We start from the raw sequence: 18,814 nt of genomic DNA, 5'->3' as shown, positions 1-18,814 counted from the left end.
AACAGCACTGGGTGTGAGTGGATTGTGGATTTTGAGAAATCAAAAAACAAGCTCTCTCTCTCTCTCTCTCTCTCTCTCTCTCCCCCCCCCCCCCCTCGCACATATGTACGTAAATGTATGTGTACACTGAGTCATAACAGCAGTAGCTAATAATAATGCACAGAATGTGCTTTCATTTGTTACATATTTGAGTAGCAATTCACATATAACAACTCATTCAGTTCTGGCACAAAAATACAAAACACATTATAATAGGATAACTCTTGTTAAAAATATTTAAAATTTTATTTACAAGCACAGTACAGCACACAGAAAATGTCTCCAGATGATACAACTTTGTTGATTAGCACTGTTACATTTCAAATGCAGATTCACAGTGTTGCTAGCATAAAGAAAATTAACAGCAGAAAAATATATTTTGTACAAGTATTTTGTTTTAGCGATCATTCATCATAAACCCCAAAGAAAGGTCATGGGGAAGAACAAACAAGCCATAAAAGAAGATATTTTAAATTCAGTTTTATAGCAGTGTACAAATATTATTTTCTTTCTTTCTTGCTTCTATTTTCAATCTTTTTCCAGTCACATCTCAACTGTACTATTACTATGCAATTCTTATGGTTCTGTCAATAACAACAAAACACAAAATAAATGAAAGTACTTTGTGTTTAACCACTTTTATAATACAAAAAGGCCTTCTGATTTTAAGAGGTTTATTACTCTGTAAGCACAAAGATCTGACACACTGTTTCATTACGAGGCAAACAGTACCTGGAAACAGAGTTAATGCTCGAGTTATACAATTACTTCTTCTTCTTCAGATCTTCAAAGCGTCGTGTTAAATCATCAAAATCAATGTCATCTGAAGGACCTGGTGCTGACGGCGCAGGCGGAAAACTGTCCGTTGGCACAGCAGGGAGTTCAGGCAGTTCTGGATAGGTGTCTTCGCCCGGAGACATTTTTGACCGTGGAGCTGGTTTCGGCTTTTCATTGCTCTGTAAAATGAAATGATTCCACACAGTGATTAAAAAACGAAGGGCAGAATAAAAACTGGCATAGATCTTATGACTGACATTGAATTTTCTCAAGAGCTTAGAAAATGCATCTACATTCGATAGTAACGGGAAATGAATATGGGTCAAATGAAGCAAGCATTCCAGAATCACAGACTTCCAGATGTTTGCTGAATCACAGACTTTCAGATGTAGAGGAACAAAATACAAAGTTGATGGGTTCTTGAAGGTATTTTTGTTCCGTTGTTGCAACTACAAAAATGCGTGATTTTTTTCACTAGATGCATTTCGCTTTCACTATGTGTTTCTTATGTTTTTCATAACACACTTTTAGGCACATCACTGTGTTCTGTTTGTTTTTGTACTGCTCAGTACATGTTGTGGTTTGTGTTTTATAGTGGTGCCAACATAACCTTTCCACTATTTGTCTTTGCCCTACAACTTTTTTTTACATTAGGTTATTGTATGTGTGAAATTCTATTTAATTATATTTCTGTGTATTTATGTACGTGTAAGAGTAGGGAATGGATAGTGATGAAGGGAACTTTTTTTTGAAGGAGAGGGAGAAACCATGATGAATGGACATAAGTGTATAGCAATGTGAGTTAGACGAGAAGGTGAGGAGTGAGAAGTGGAATTAAATTATGAGTGGAGGGGGGGGGGGGGGGGGGAGGGGGCAGATTGTGGGAGAATGGGAGGGGATGAAGGATGGAAAAGGCTCTCTTCTTTTTCATATAATTTCATCAAATATTTTGTATAGGGGTCTGGTTTCCAATATTTATTTGGTCATTGAGCACCTGTTTATTTTGTGTTAATGCTTTTTGTATGTGGAAATTTTCTTTGAAAGGGAGGTGGTCTCTGTCTGTACTGATTTTTATGACATTCATATCTTTTTCAATACTGCTTGGTCTCTGGTGTTTATGCTTTAGATGATCTACAAATACTGAATGATTTGTACCATATTTAAATGCTCTGATGTGTTCTTTACATCCTGTGTCAAATGTCCTGCTAGTCATTTCAATGTATATCTTCTCACAACCTCTGCACCTCTCCTTCCCTACTCTTACACAGTACATAAATACACCGAAACATAATGAAATACAATTACATGCATACAATAACCTAAAAGTTGTAGGCCAAAGCCAAAGTAGTGGGAAGGTTATGTTGGCACCACTACAAAACACAGACCACAACACATACTTAGAAGTACAAAAACAAACAGAGTACAGTGGTGTGCATAAAAGTGTGTTGTGAAAAAACATAAGAAATGCATAATGTTCCAGAAAAACTAAAAATTAGACCAAAATTATCAGTATCTAACGCAGAAACACAACGACGTGCTAGCAGATGGCATTTCCTGATGTAAGCGAGAAATCAACCAAAAATCACTAAGTACAAATCAACTTATTCTTAACAAACTGTTTTTTGATCTAAAACCAAATCAAAATATAAATAACTTAATTACGGACCATTGATGATGCTTTACCTCAATAAAGCGAAACGTGTCTGGTAGGGAGGGGGGGGGGGGGGGGGGGACACGAATTTTTGTAGTTTCAACGACAGAACAAAAATACCGTCAAGAATTATAAAGCAACTACGGACAGTATGGCCACACAAATGAAGAATTAAAGGTTGATGGAATTTTCAGGAACTGTGATTGGAATAGTTAAAAAGAACTAAAGGTCTAAACCGTTATTTTGATAGCTCTGCCCATCTGAGACAAGTGCTCTCATCTTTGACAACACACACTAACTCATTTTTTATTGTACACCACCTTTGTTTATCATTTTCTCTTTTCCACTGAAGGAGAAATTTTTCTTTCCTTAAATATTAGCAAGAATAGACAGTTTATCTGTCTCTGTTTTTCAATTACTGCAAAAGGATTCATGAAATTGTATGAGGTCTGTTAAAAAAATCCCAGAACTTTGTCCACATTTTTCTACACTCCCCTTTTACTTATCATGCATGACCTCCTTTGAAATATTCTCTTTCACAATGGCATTTCCACTTCTGGCAACAGTCTTGGTAATCCTCTTGCTGGATCGTGCGAAGTGCTGTCTGTGAATTTTCTTTTACCTCATCTGTCTCTGCAAATCTTCATCATTTCAACAGGATTTTCAATTTTGGACATAAGAAAAAAGTCCACAGGAGTCAGTTCCGGAGAATATGAAGGAAGAGGCAGCACAGTGATTTCGTTTTTTGTGCAATAGTCACACAGCAGCAGGGATGAATGTGCAAGTATGCTATTGTGATGCAAGAGCCCTGAACTGTATCGCCACATTTCAGGCCATTTCCTTCTCACATTTTTTCACAGGTGTTGCAACACACCCCAATAGTACCATCGATTAACAGTTTGTCCCTGTGGCATGACTCTTGATGAACTAATCCTTCAAAGTCAAACAAAACTATCAGCATGGCTTTGACATATGATATGAGCTGACGAGCTGTTATTGGTCTTTGAGAACCTTTCCTGACCCATTGTGAAGACTGAACCTTGGTCTCAACATCATTCCCACAGACCAACATCTCATTACAAGTTATGATTTTCTTAAGGAACATCTCATTCTCATTTGCGAGATCCAAAAGCTCTTCACATATTGCAAGGTGAAGGTCTTTCTGATCTTGACTCATGAGTAGTGGGACAAACTTGGTGGCAACGTGATGCGTTCCAAGATGCTGTGCCAGGATTTGATGACACGATCCAATTGAAATGTTAAATTCTACTGCAATCTCTCAACAGTCAGTTTTCAACTGGCATGCACAATTTTGTTGACATTCTTCATATGAGTGTCATCAGTATATGTCAAAGTGCATCCTCTATGAGGGTTGTCTTTAACTTCCATCTAGCCATTTTTAAGCCGTGTGAACGAATCGCAAGACCAAGTATGGCTGAAGCACTCATCACTGTAGGCTTCCTGCATAATTTGTTGTGTCTATTTGTGTTTACGTATAAGTTTTCTTGAGTTTTACACAAAATTTAATGCAGATGCCTTGCTCCTCCAACTTTGCCATCTCAAAATTCGCAGACTGTGTGACACAATGTTCTACTCAATACAGCACTGTAAATAACTAACAGAAGTCCAACAATGAAACTTCCAGCAGTTACACATTAAACAATGCACATGCAGGGATTCCAATGCCGTTGCGAAATGGGATTGGAATCCCAAACATACCACTGGCACGTAATTATGAATTTTCTGGAATTTTTTAAACAGACCTCGTACTGCAGAGAAACCAGCCAATTGCCTCCTTAATACAGCTGTTTTATGAGAGGGTATGAAAGGCAGCAAAGAGGAATGAAGTCTTGTTCAACAGATTCCACTGAAGTTCCTGGATCTTACCAATTCTTTACAGAAAAAAAACACATGAAATGTGGAACTGTACTTTTCCTTTGATTAACATTTTTCCCCAACACTACTATACTGCAAAACTCTGTACTTCAATTTGGAAAGATAAAATGTACTAATAGTCTGGACAGTTTTCTTTGACACTTCAGCTTCCTACACTCTAATAGGTAGAAGCTATAGATTTTCTGCAACAGCATAATAGTGTTGCTGCGAAGTTATGCAGTTAATAAACACTTCAGCGCACATGTAGACACAGGACAATCTTCGGATGTTCAATTTAAGACTTCACTGTTTTAGAAAAAGTTGCTATACATATCTATGCTATACTGCTGGCCATTAAAATTGCAATAAAAGGAAGGACAGAAAATAATGAAATTTCGTTACTGTATAGTTACATGATTAAATTTTTAGGTGAGTATAGGATATGAAGTTTAGTACATAGAGCAGCCATCTCTGGTGACAACAGTGGCTTTAACCTGGCTGAGCAATGAGTTGAACTGGTCTCGAATACGTGTACGTCATTCCAAGCTGCATCAACTCTCTGCCAGAGTTAATCAGTCATAGTGGCTGGCTAGTGGTGGTGTACCAGTCTCTAAGCAAACCATGGGCAGATGTTTTGAATGGGCGAGAAATCTGGAGAATGTTCTGACAAGGGCAATACACCACAGAGACCTTGAAGATAGGACACAGCATCAGAACTACATCATCTGTCTAAATTACCAGCTACATGAATTTGAGGAGATCATGTTGAGTTTACAGTGGCACCCCAGTTCATCAGAGTAGTTGCTGTGGCCTTATGGTGGTGATGAATGCAGTATGGCAACATTCATTCTCCTTGGTTCTTCATACATGAATATATCCAATGTGATGCTATAAGCAGAAATGGACTCATCTGGAAAGAGAATGTGGTGCCACTCCTGTCTCCAATGTTGTTTTTAAACCCATTGCTGTTGGCATACTTCTCACTGCTGCTGCAACAACGGTTACCATGTTGACTGTTAGTGGTGCGCCACAAGTTGCCTTACTGTGTATGTATGTATACTTGGCTGCAGACAACCCACTTTCTGACTCAATGGCTGTAGGATGCACTGTGGCCAAGCAAACAACATATCTGTCCTCTTTGGTGTTCGTCACGTGAGACATGGAGATCCTGCATGGTCCTTAGTATGGTACTCCTGAATCTATCAATTCCATATCTACATCTGCACTCTGCAAACCACTGTGAAGCTCTTAGCAGAGGGTATGTCCCATTGTACCAGTTATTAAGGTTTCTTCCCATTTCACTCACGTATGGAGAATGACTGAATGCCACTGTGTATGAGCTGTAATTATTCTAATCTTATTCTCACAATCCCTATGTGAGCAGTACACAAGGGGTTGTAGTATATTCCTAAAGTCATCATTCAAAGCTGGTTCTTGAAACTTGTTAGAAGACTTTCTTGGGATAACTTATGTCTATCTTCAAGAGTCTACCAGATCAGTTTCTACAGTAACTCTGTGACACTTTCCTACAGATCAAACAAACCTGAGACCATTCATGCTGTCCTTCTCTGTAGATGTTCAATGTCCCCTTTAGTCCTACTTGGTACAAGTCCCATACACTTGAGCAAGTTTCTAGAACTGGTTGCACAAGTGATCTGTAAGCAATCTCCTTTGTAGGCTGATTGCATTTTCCCACTATTTTACCCATACACTGAAGTCTATCACCTGCTTTACCTATGATTGATCCTATGTGATCATTTTACTTCACATCCCTACAAAGTGTTACACTCAGGTATTTGTATGAATTGGTCAATTTCAAGAGTGATTCATTCATACTGTAGTCATATGATACTATGTTCTTTCACTTTGTGAAGAGCACCATTTTGCATTTTTGAACATTTAAGCAAGTTGCCAATCTTTGCACCACTCTGAAATCTTATAAAGATCTGACTGAATATTTATGCAGCTTCTTTCAGACAGTTGTTCATTACAGATAACAGCATCATCTGCAAAAAGTCTGAGGTTACTATTAATATTGTCTGCAAGGTCATTAATATACAAAATGAACAACAAGGGCCCTGCATAGCAAAAAGTCCTCAAGTCATAAATTTCACCCATGATATGCCACATGGTTGTACTTTTGACAGTAAGTGTAGGTGTTGTACTGACTCAAACGCTTTATGGAAATCAAGAAATACTGTCTCTACCTGACCGTCCCTATATGAAGCTTTCAGTATGTCATGTGAGAAAAGTGAGAGTTGGGTTTCAGACGATCAATGTTTTCAGAATCCATGCTCGTCGGCACAGAGTAGGTCATGCTGTTTGAGATACCTCATTATGTTTAAGCTCAGATGATGTTCTAAGATTCTACAACAAATTGATATCAAAGATATTGGACAGTAGTTTTGTGGTCACTTCCACTACCCTCCTTCTTGACTTGTATGACCTGTGCTTTGTTCCTAGACCTGGGCATGATTTTTTTTGTTCAAGGTATCTATGACAGATTATAGTTATAAGAGGGGCTAACTCAGCTGCAAATTCAGTATAAAATCTGATAGGGATTGCATCAGACCCTACAGCTTTGTTCAGCTTTAACAATTTCAGCAGTTTCTCAACACCACTGACACTAATATTTGTTTCAATAATCCTTTCAGTGGTAAGAGGATTAAATTGGGGAAGTTCTCCTGAGTTTTTCTTTTTAAAGAAACATTTAAAATTGGTGTTATGCACTTCAGCTTTTAATTTGCTAGCCTCAATTTCAGTTCCTATCTCATTCGCTAGGGACTGAGGACTAACTTTGTTGCCACAAAAAGCCTTTGCATACAACCAGAATTTCTTTTGGTTTTGTGAAAGATCATTTGACAATATTCTGCTACAATAGTTACTGAAAGCTTTATGCATTGCCCTCTTGACAGCCAAACGCGTTTCATTCAGCATCTCTCTGTCTCTAGCCCTATACTTTGTTTTATACCTATTACACAGTAATCTCTGTTTCTTTACGAGTTTCTTTAAAGTAACTGTATACTACACATGGTCCATCCCATTATGAACTGTTCTACTGGATACCTATCTATCCAGTGGATGGTCAATTATTCCATTAAACTTGAGCCACAATTGTTCTACATGCTCCTGCCCTGTGCTGGAAGTTTCAAGTTCCTTATTGAGATATGACAACAATTTTTTTTTTCTATTTTACTGTACATATATATCTTTCTGCCTTGTTTTAGTTGTCCTTTGTACTTTGGTAATTACTGTTGCCACAACCATGTCATGGACACTGACACCAGTTTCGATGTGGACATCCATCACACCTGCAGGACAGTCATGAGATCCAAACAAATGCGAGTGATAAACCAGAATAGTAAACAACAGTCTCAATAGGCCATGATCCCGCTGCTGTCAAATAGAGACACATGCTGGTAGCTGTTTCACCTTCTATCTTTTCACAAACAGCCAAAACTGAATTAGTTGGTGGTGAATCTTCAGGGTTGTATGTTCACTGTAGATAAAATTTTGGTTCTGGAATACGCACTTCATTGTTTTCTGACTGAAGAGTATTTTCTGAACATGAAACCCAATGTGCGATCTTTTCTTATATACGAGGATCATTTGAAAAGTCCGTGCAAAGTCCGAGAGATGGCACCACCGGCGTGTATCGAGGTCATGTTTAGTTAGTAGCATCTTTGGAAAGAATGCACACCAAGTTTCAGCGACATGGTCTATTTCTTTGTGTTTGGCATTCATGTGAATCAAGGAAGTCGAGTGACTGTCAAAAAATAGACAAAAAAGAATTTCATGTGGTGATTAAACATTACTTTATGAAAGGCAAAATGCCTCAAGAGACTAAAGAGAAGCTTGATAAACACTATGGTGAATCCGCACCTTCGATTAGAACAGTTTATAAGTGGTTTCAAAATTTTCGGAGTGGCCATATGGGCACAAGTGATGTTGAATGTTCTGGATGCCTGTGGAGGTTACGACTCCAGAATCATTGATAAAATCCATGATATGGTAAAGGATGACAGAAGAGTTAAGATATGTGAGGCTGTGGGCATCTCGAATGAATGGGTACATAATATTTTGCATAAACATTTGCACATGAGAAAGCTATCCGCAAGATGTGTTCCGCGATTGTTCACGCTTGACCAGAAACGGAATCGTGTGAAGTGTTGCAAGGACTGTTTGCAGCTGTTCAGGAAGAATCCGCAGGACTTTAAGCATCGTTTCGTCACTGTGGATGAAACATGGATACATTAATATACTCCGGAGACCAAACAACAATCTAAACAATGGGTTACCAAGGGAGAATCTGCACCAAAAAAGGCGAAGACCATTCCTTCAGCTGGAAAGGTTTTGGCAACTGTCTTTTGGGATTCACAAGAGATAATCCTCATCCACTATCAGGAAAAGGGTAAAACTATTACAGGTGCATATTATTCATCGTTATTGGACAATTTGAAAACCAAGCTGCAAGAAAAACAGCGGTGATTGGACCGCAAAAAAGTCCTTTTCCATCACGACAATGCACCAGCATACACCTCAGCAGTTGTGGTCACAAAATTAATGGAAATAGGATTCCAACTCGTTTCACATCCCCCCCTATTCTCCAGACTTGGCTCCCTCGGACTACTATTTGTTCCCCAATATGAAGAAATGGCTGGCGGGACAAAGATATTATCCAAACGAGGAGGTGATCGCAGCTACTAATAGCTATTTTGCAGACTTGGGCAGTTCCTATTATTTGGAAGGGATCAACAAATTAGAACAGCGTTGGACAAAGTGTATAAGTTTAAAAGGAGACTATGACAAAAAATTAAAAAAGGTTTCCCCCAAACATGTAAGTAGTTTTTATTTTTGCACGGACTTTTCAAACCCTCGTACAGAATGCAGATAGCGGTACTTCCACTTACTTTGAACAGTTGCACTGAAATGTTGATCATTTTCATATCTAAGTATGTAGTATGCTTCATATCAATTGGTTGGTTGCTGCATGCCACCTCCATAGTGTTGCAGTTTTAAAGGTCCGCACTTTACTGTGCATATCTATTACTTTGTAAATGAATTTATCATCAATTATAAGAAACACTGAAGCATTCTTTCTTGATTTCCATGTCACTATTCCAAATAACATTGATAGCAGTACACGAGGAAGGCAGAGTTTACAGCCACTGCACTATTCCTCTTCCCATGGAAATCTATGAGCAGGGTGAGACTGGCTTCCACTGGTCTGCACTATAAAGTTAGCAAATAAAAGTGCTCACATGGCACTCTGAAATACTGTGTGGCTACAATTAAGTTTGTAATATGCCTTCAATGTCCTGGGAAAAAAAGTAGCTTGATAGTTTCCAAACAGAAAATGGAAACTAAGGATAGGCAACCCTGTCACCAGTGGGTGACTGAGAGGTACACTTAAAGGGTTACAAAATTAAACAAGCTTTTGTGTTTCAGTTCCTTTCTGGTATCTTTTACGCGCGCGCGCGCGCGCGCACACACACACACACACACACACACACACACACACACACACACACACACACACACACACACACACCTGAAATCTATCATTTTTAAAGCATCAACCATTTGATTTAGCTTAATAAACATTTACCTGTTTGTTCTGGTCTGGTAAATCAGGTGGGAAGCTGAAGGTATATGGTGGAGGTAAGTCAGTATCATCCTGCAAGAAGATACATAAATGTAAGTTAAAGATTGAACATGCAATTCAATCTTAAGTCTGTGGCTATAGTAAGATAGGACAGTGAAATAAAAGGAAAAAAGAAATACATTAAAAACAATTTATTTTTTCAAAACAACATAGAAAGTATATTCCTATGTTTATTGATTAAAAGAATAGCTGTGTTGCCTTAATGAAAAAATACATACCTTTATGCTGTTGGTAGCTGTATTTAATGTCTTGGCATCAAATGAAGCGGAAGAAGCAGAAGGTGGAATATTGTATGAGAAAGGAGCTCCATATGGTGTGCTGTTTGGTACTGGAGGTGGTGGACTTACGAATCCTCCTGCACTACCACCACTTGGTCCACTAGATGTTCCACCAGAAGGAGGAATGTTCTGCACAAATAACATCTCCATTGTTAAGGTATACAATATTAATTTATGCTGAAAATACCATTACGTCAAGAAAATGTACGGAACTGATAGCTACAGCGTATTCTTGTACATACCAAAGAGTATTATCCATACACGATGCAACCTACACTAACATCTTGGGAAAATTACAATGCAAAAGTTTACAAGTAGTTCTGTGACTGGACTGAAGTTGGGAGTATTAATTACATACCGGACAACACACAAATGATAGTGATTACAAAACTGTATACAACTGCAAACTTACAGTATTACATATGATGTTAAGTCCCCACACACTACAATCACAGTCTCTAAACACTGTGGCCTGAATATATTCCCAGGAAATCACCTTTGATACCATTTCTATGAGATACCACAAAGCATCAACAGTGGTTACTTGAGGACTCTGGAGGACAAGTTACTGAACATTCACATATCAGATGTCTTGTATGTGTAACGTATCAGGTGACTGTGTAAAGAAGAGAAGCACTGACCTTTGTCATTCTTTGAAAAGGCTTGCACATTCCTCATCACATGTGGTTAGGAGTTATGATGTGAAAACATACCTAAAAAGCAGGCAGTGCATTGGAACTAAAACCTCCTTTATGTAGCATTTGCTACTCACATGCACTCCAAAATCACCACATTACATGTCTGTCCATCATGTCAATCAACAACTGACTGTGATCACTAGAATAATGTGTCGCATTATTCAGAAGCATGAATCTCCTGGAAACACTACCTTTTTTTCACTTAGCTTACCAGCACAGAAATCATAGTAGTTACAAACGTCAAATGGCACGAAAGGGGTTAAGAAGGAAGTGAGAAAGGGTTGTAGGTTGTACCCAATCCCCAATGTTATTCAATTTATACACTGAGCAAGCTCTCAAGGAAACAAATGAGAAATTTGAAAAGGCAGTTAAGAGTTCAGGAAGACAAAAACTTTAAGAAGGAACTGATAATGTCTTGAAAAGAGACTGCATAAAAAAGGGTAAAAGAATGTAGTTGAATTAAATCAGGTGATGCTAGGAGAATTAGATTAGGAAATGAGACACTAAAAGTAGTAAATATGAGTTTTGCTATTTGGGCAACAAAATACACACATCAAAAAAAGTTTTCCATCACCCTGGTACTCAGAACTCCTGAACATAGATGTTGACTGTGGATATTGTATCACAGACACAATCTCTTTGACTGTTCAGATATGTCACTAAACCCTCCCAAAGAAGTAAACAACCAAGCATGAGCAATGCCTATTAGACGGAGGGGGTCGACAGCCGATCAGTTCGAGTCATTCCACCAGGAAGGAGGTACACAGCTCATGTTGTCTGTAGTTCAACCATGCCTAGACGCTCAATACCGCGGTTCAATCATGTCCGCATTGTTATTTTGTGCCAGGAGGGGCTCTCAACAAGGGAAGTGTCCAGGTGTCTCGGAGTAAACCAAAGCGATGTTCCATAAAAACACGGGAGAACTGCCAGATATCAGTAATGTCCTGCCACGGTATTTCGGCGCAGAGTCTTCTGGCCATCTTCAGGTGAGTGCCACTGTAGTAGTACTGGCGAGTATGCAATGAGCTCTGCTATTTAAAGCCATACTGACGTGACATTGCGCATGTGCTACTCAGCGTACACGTTCATCACATCTCCATGCGCTGCACCATACGCGCCCTCCACGGTGAAAGATTGGCGTATCGGGTTTCTCTATAACAGGATTCCAAGCAGAGTTTAGCTGGTAACCGCTATCTTGATTGATGAGAGTCTCGTTGTCAGACAAACTTATTTCCACAGATTCATTGATAATTGAGCTCCAAAAGTTTGAGCTCCAAGTGAGAGTCATCTTTCGCCCTCCTTCCAAAATTTCATCACTGGTGGGATCCGTTAAAGATGATCTGGGCCTGCATAAATCAGGTGTTTACAAAATTCCGTGTGAATGCGGCAAATCATATATAGGGCAAACACCACGAACTGTGCAGGAACGCACTGTGGAACACCAACGGCATACTCGCCTTCTCCAACCCACCAAGTCCGCAGTCGCCAAACATGCGCAACTTCACTCCTGACGTCCATAGCGAGGTTCAGCTTTGCAACCACAACACTATACAGCACGGTACAGATCGGCCCAACAACATGCCGAATGGACCGCTCAGGACTGCCATCACGTTCTCTTCACTGATGAGTGTTGCATATGCCTTCAACCAGACAATCATCAGAGACGTATTTAGAGGCAACCCAGTCAGGCTGAATGCCTTAGACACACTGTCCAACGAGTAAAGCAAGGTGGAGGTTCCCTGCTGTTTTTGGGTGGCATTATATGGGGCCGACGTACACCGCTGGTGGTCATGGACTGCACCATAATGGCTGTACGACACATGAATGCCATCCTCTGACTGACAGTGCAACCATATCGGCAGCATATTGGCGAGGCATTCGTCTTCATGAACGACAATTCGTCCCCCCATCACGCATGTCTTCTCAATGACTTCCTTCAGGATAATGACATCGCTCGACTAGAGTGGCCAGCATGTTCTTCAGACATGAACCCTATCAAACATGCCTGGGATAGATTGAAAAGGGCTGTTTATGGACAACATGACTCACCAGCCACTCTGAGGGATCTACGCTGAATCACTGTTGAGGAGTGGGACAATCTGGACCGACAGTGCCTTGATGAACCTGTGGATAGTATGCCACACCGAATACAGGCATGCATCAATGCAAGAGAACATGCTACTGGGTATTAGAGGTACTGGTGTGTACAGCAATCTGGACCACCACCTCTGAAGGTCTCGCTGTATGGTGGTACAACGTACAATGTGTGGTTTTCATGAGCAATAAAAAGGGTGGAAATGATGTTTATGTTGATCTCTATTCCAATTTTCTGTACAGCTTCCGGAACTCTTGGAACCGAGGTGAAGCAAAACTTTTTTGATGTGTGTAATTCACGGTGGCCACAACAGAGGGGACACAAAATACAGACTAGCAGTAGCAAGAAAAGCTTTTCTGAAAAAGAGAAATGTGTTAATATCTGTTATCAATTTAAGTGTTGGGAATTCTTTTGTGAAAGTATTTGTCTGATGTGTAGCCTTGTATGGAAGTGAAATGGGGACAATAAGAAATTCAGACATAAAGAGAACTGAAGCTTTTTTAAATGTGGTGCTATAGAAGAATGCTAATGTTTAGGTGGGTAGATTGAATAATGTAAGAGAAGATACTGAATTGAATTGGGGAATTTTTTTGAGCATAACTTGAAGGTGTGGGTGATAGGGCACATCCTGAGGCATCAAGGGATTATTATTTCTATAATGGAAGAAAGCATAAGGGCTAAAAATTACAGAGGGAGACCAAGGGATGAATACAGTAAACAGGTTTAAACTGATGTAGGCTGCAGCAGTTATGCAGAGATGAAAAGGCTTGCACAAAATAGACTAGTGTGGAGAACTACATCAAACCACTCTTTGGACTGAAGATGACGATGACGACAATTTTTTGAATAAATTAAAAATGTCTAGATGTTTCTATTTCCTATGTTTAGCTGAGTCCTGTAGCATCTAAATTATGTATACGGGAATAAATTACAGTGAACTGAATGAAAAGTGGACAATATTGTCAGAAAATTTAAGAAGGAACTAGAAGTACTGAAAAAGTTTTCTTTTTCTATTGTTGGTATCAAATCAGTAAAGGGAAAAATATTGGTTCCAGGCATTGTGGGGAAAAAAAAACTGTAATGTCTTTTGCTGCAGTATTTTCCTTGGTTCAACAATAAATCAATATTGTTTCTCAGACTCACATTATGTACTAGTTTGACAGCAAACAGCAGCAAAATGATCAAGACTTGTACTAAAATATGTTTTTTTCCCTCCTGTGGCCAGAAATTATTGCAATGCACACAAAACGCTGTAGAGACAAATTAGTAACTAAAGTAAAGGTATTCGATGATCGAAATATAGCCTAATCCTCCGAAATAAAGTGGAAAGAACAGTAACTGTGAGCTGGTTTCAGTAATTTGTATTTTCAGTTGGTATTTTTAAGTCACAGTTAAACTTACCCAAAACAGTTAACATTTAAAACATACCAAGCAATTCTTTTCTGAAGCTTCAGTGTCCAATATATACAATTTGAGCTTCCTACAACACAATTTCACTGCCCATTATACACACATTTTTTTCAGTTTCATCCCACTGAACTAAAACCAAGTTTTTACGTTATTTAAGGTACTAAAGAATTGAGTTGTCAGGAATACTTTCTGTTCCACTACCTTCAATCAGGACAGAAGTATGACACTTCCTGGCAGATTAAAACTATGTGCTAGACCAAGACTCGAACTCAGGACCTTTACCTTTCGCAGGCAAGTGCTATACCAGATATAGCCTTGCCCGTGAAAGGCAAAGGTCCTGAGTTTGAGTCTCAGTCTGGCACAGAGTTTTAATCTACCAGGATGTTTCATAACAGTGCACTCTCCACTGCAGAATGAAAATTTCATTCTGAAAACATCCCCCAGGCTGTGGCTAAGCCTTGTCTCTGCAGTATCCTTTCTTCCAGGAGTGCTAGCTCTGCAAGGTTCACAGAGGAGCTTCTGTGAAGTTTGGAAGGTAGGAGACGAGGTACTGGCAGAATTGAATCTGTGAGGACAGGTCATGAGTCGTGCTTGGGTAGCTCAGTTGGTAGAGCAATTGCCCACGAAAGGCAAAGGTCTCGAGTTCAAGTCTCGGTCTGACACACAGTTTTAAACTGCCAGGAAGTTTCACATCAGCGCACACTCCGCTGCAGAGTGAAAGTGTCATTAATGGAGATGTAGTTCCCCACATACTTTTAATACTGCCAGACTTACTGACAGATCAATCAATATAACCACGCGTACATCTGGTGTGGTCACTAGGTGCAGTGTGGACATTGTTGTTATCAATAGTCGATGTTTGGCTAGCACATTGATTTGCTTCCTACCTAATGTGATACTTTCTTTGCTTACCGTTAAACTGACAACTGTGTTTTCAATGATGAACTGACAGAATATGGGTGCATGGAAAGAGAACATGGTTCACAATGAAGTGCTTTCCAGTCGAACCTACAGCCAGTGTTCTGCTGTACTAATGTGAGTGTTAGTCAACAAACTTCAGAGTATTGTATTGGTGAAGAGTTCTGATATTTTCTTGTAAATAATCTGTGGATGATAAAATTCATATTGTTAAAGAAGCAGACATAGAACATACATCTTTCTTTCTGTCCTTCACAAATAAAGGTTTTACTTCTGCAAACTTAAATTGTTTGATGATTTGTTGGTTATTGGAGTTAAGAAGAGTTCCACTAAGTTACATAGAGATTTAATTACTTTTGGAAGCATTCCATACCTACTAAAAGTTTGTGTTTAGTGATAATATAGCATTTTCAACATATCTAATTTGAACTTCCTTCGTCTGAGAGACTTTGTCAAGTCCAAAGTGATTTACTTTAATTACATTACATTACTTTAACATGCTACATCAGCATCAGCCTTAACTACATTTACAAATAATTCACCAAAGCATTCTGATATTTCAGCTGGGTTTACAATAATTTCAGTTCAAGTTTAATCTATGAAACTAATGCCTAAAAACAAAGATGATGTGACTTACCAAATGAAAGTGCTGGCAGGTCGACAGACACACAAACAAACACAAACATACACACAAAATTCAAGCTTTCGCAACAAACTGTTGCCTCATGTGGATGGATATGTGTGTGTGTGTGCGCGAGTGTATACCCGTCCTTTTTTCCCCCTAAGGTAAGTCTTTCCGCTCCCGGGATTGGAATGACTCCTTACCCTCTCCCTTAAAACCCACATCCTTTCGTCTTTCCCTCTCCTTCCCTCTTTCCTGATGAGGCAACAGTTTGTTGCGAAAGCTTGAATTTTGTGTGTATGTTTGTGTTTGTTTGTGTGTCTGTCGACCTGCCAGCACTTTCATTTGGTAAGTCACATCATCTTTGTTTTTAGATATATATTTCCTACGTGGAATGTTTCCCTCTATTATAACCATAAAACTAATGCCTAATTTTGATTTCACAACAGTCCACAATACTATCCATCTTTTTTATGTCTTAAAATTAATCTAATACTTGCCACTCTATGTAGCATCTTTAAATGCATTTTTGTAACATAAGACATACTAAATGGAATCCTTTTTATTAATACATTTGAATTCATTGTATAACTGGCTTTACCTGATGCTAGAAACTCTCATGCCTTGAGTGATCCATTTAATCAAACTTTTTATCCTTTTTTCATGTGATTTTAGGCAGAAAGGTTTCATTAAACATATCTAGAAAGCTACCTAAGAATTTGTCCAACTTATTACTAAAAATGAACAAATTTTCTTAATTGAGGTGAATTTTTCCAAAATTATTCTTGTTTGAGATTTTACTACTTGTTTCTGGCAGTTCAATGAGCAATGTTAAGTGGACTGACATTCCTAAATCTAAGCAATTTTTTTAACATTTTAATAAAGGTAATTGGTTGAAATATAGTCAACAACATGTCACTGACAGCTTCAGAGACTTTTACTCTTAAGTTATATTCTTTTTCTTCTTATAGCAAACTTTGATGTGCTGCTGATTTTGCTTACAATACTGGTGTTAAAAGATACAAGTTGTTACTATATTTTTCTTCCTTTTATTATTAAGGGCTTAAAGTAAATATTGCCATGTAGTCAGGAAATATTTCTTGCAGCCTTCTTTAGTATTCTGTAAATTGAATCTAATACACACAGTTTATCTGCTGAAAATTAATTATCTCACTGTATGCACATTATATACACAATTATTATACAAGGGTCACTCCAAAAGTAATGCACACTATTTTTTTAAAACAATCCATCTTTTATTCTACATGTTTGAAAGTTTTACAGTGTGTAGATACATCCTTTAGGAACAATATTTTCATTTCTCCACATAATTTCCATCCCTCTCATCTGCCTTACACCATCTTGGAACCAGCGCCTGTATACCCGCACGGTAAAATTCTGGACCAAACTGTTGGAGCCACTGTTTGGCAGTGTGCACACGGGAGTCATCATCTTCAAACCTTGTTCCACAAAGAGAGTCTTCCAGTTTTCCAAAAAGAAGATAGTCACATGGAGCCAGGTCAGGACTGTAAGGTGGGTGTTTCACTGTTGTCCATCTGAGTTTTGTGATCGCTTCCATGGTTTTTTGACTGACATGTGCCCATGCATTGTCGTGCAACAGCAAAACATCCCGCTTTTGCCGATGTGGTCGAACACGACTCAGTCGAGCTTGAAGTTTCTTCAGTGTTGTCACATATGCATCAGAATTTATGGTGGTTCCACTTGGCATGATGTCCACAAGCAAGAGTCCTTCAGAATCGAAAAACACCGTAGCCATAACTTTTCCAGCAGAAGGTGTGGTTTTGAATTTTTTTCCTTGGGTGAATTTGCATGATGCCACTCCACTGATTGCCCCTTCGTCTCTGGTGAAAAATGATGGAGCCATGTTTCATCACCTGTCACAGTTCTTCCAAGAAATTCATCTCCACCATTCTTGTACTGTTCCAAAAGTTCGCTGCATACCGTTTTTCTTGTTTCTTTGTGAGCCCATCAACATCCTGGGAACCCACATGGCACAAACCTTTTTTCACGCCAACACTTTCAGTATTTTGCAAACACTTCCTTGTCCCATCCCAACATAGCGTGATAGTTCATTCACTGTGATGCATCTATCAGCAGTCACCAATTCATTAACTCTCTGCACACTGTCTGGAGTGTGTGCAGTACGAGGCCTCTTGCCCACCAACTAACTGTACTGCGATCGACAGCAGCATCACCATACACCTTTCTCAACCTCTTGTGGATGTTTCCCACTGTCTTGTTTTCACAACACAGGAATTCTATGACAGCACGTTGCTTCTGACGAATGTCAAGTATAGCAGCCATCTTGAAGACATGCTGTGACGGCACCACTCATGGGAACAGGTTGAACTAAGTTTGAAAACAAGCGGGAAGGATGTATCTATACACTGTAAAACTTTCACACATGCAGAATGAAAACTGTATTTTTAGAAAAATAGTGTGTATTTCTTTTGGAGTGACCTTCTTACATGGCAGTTAAAACTGGTTTGAACAAAAAGAGAGATGAAACCACGATAAATCTGTATTTTGGATTGGTCCCATAGGTTTTACTTCATGGTGTAGTTGGCAACTCAGTGCATGTGAAAGGATGTGATCCAAGTTCACAAGTCAGCCCAGCACATAGGTTTAACTTTTTAACTTGTCACAAATAACTAATGCAGGTTACGTGTCAATCTAGCAAAGACTCTTTTATATTCATGTAGAGGACTGTGTGAAAATTCCTATTTTCAAAATTGTTGAGGCTTTCGTGGCCACTTGTTGCCAAA

The 18,814-nt window shown here is 39.0% G+C and overlaps 1 protein-coding gene across 1 annotated transcript in view; it reads right to left on the bottom strand.

The window, feature by feature from the left end:
* Positions 1–261: 261 nt before the first annotated feature.
* Positions 262–18,814, bottom strand: part of LOC126418500 (IST1 homolog) — a 34,697-nt gene continuing 16,144 nt past the window's right edge. The window contains exons 5-7 of the mRNA XM_050085288.1: positions 10,226–10,414; positions 9,951–10,019; positions 262–995 (exon numbers count right to left, since the gene is read on the bottom strand). Of these exons, the coding sequence (XP_049941245.1) occupies positions 804–995; positions 9,951–10,019; positions 10,226–10,414 (450 nt within the window). The 3' untranslated portion in view covers positions 262–803. The remainder of the gene's footprint in view (positions 996–9,950; positions 10,020–10,225; positions 10,415–18,814) is intronic.

The sequence above is a fragment of the Schistocerca serialis genome, chromosome 9, assembly GCF_023864345.2.
Source record: "Schistocerca serialis cubense isolate TAMUIC-IGC-003099 chromosome 9, iqSchSeri2.2, whole genome shotgun sequence".
Classification (NCBI taxonomy): Eukaryota; Metazoa; Arthropoda; class Insecta; order Orthoptera; family Acrididae; genus Schistocerca; species Schistocerca serialis.
The sequence above is the reverse complement of the archived record's forward strand: the minus strand, read 5'-3'. Positions and strand labels throughout refer to the sequence as shown.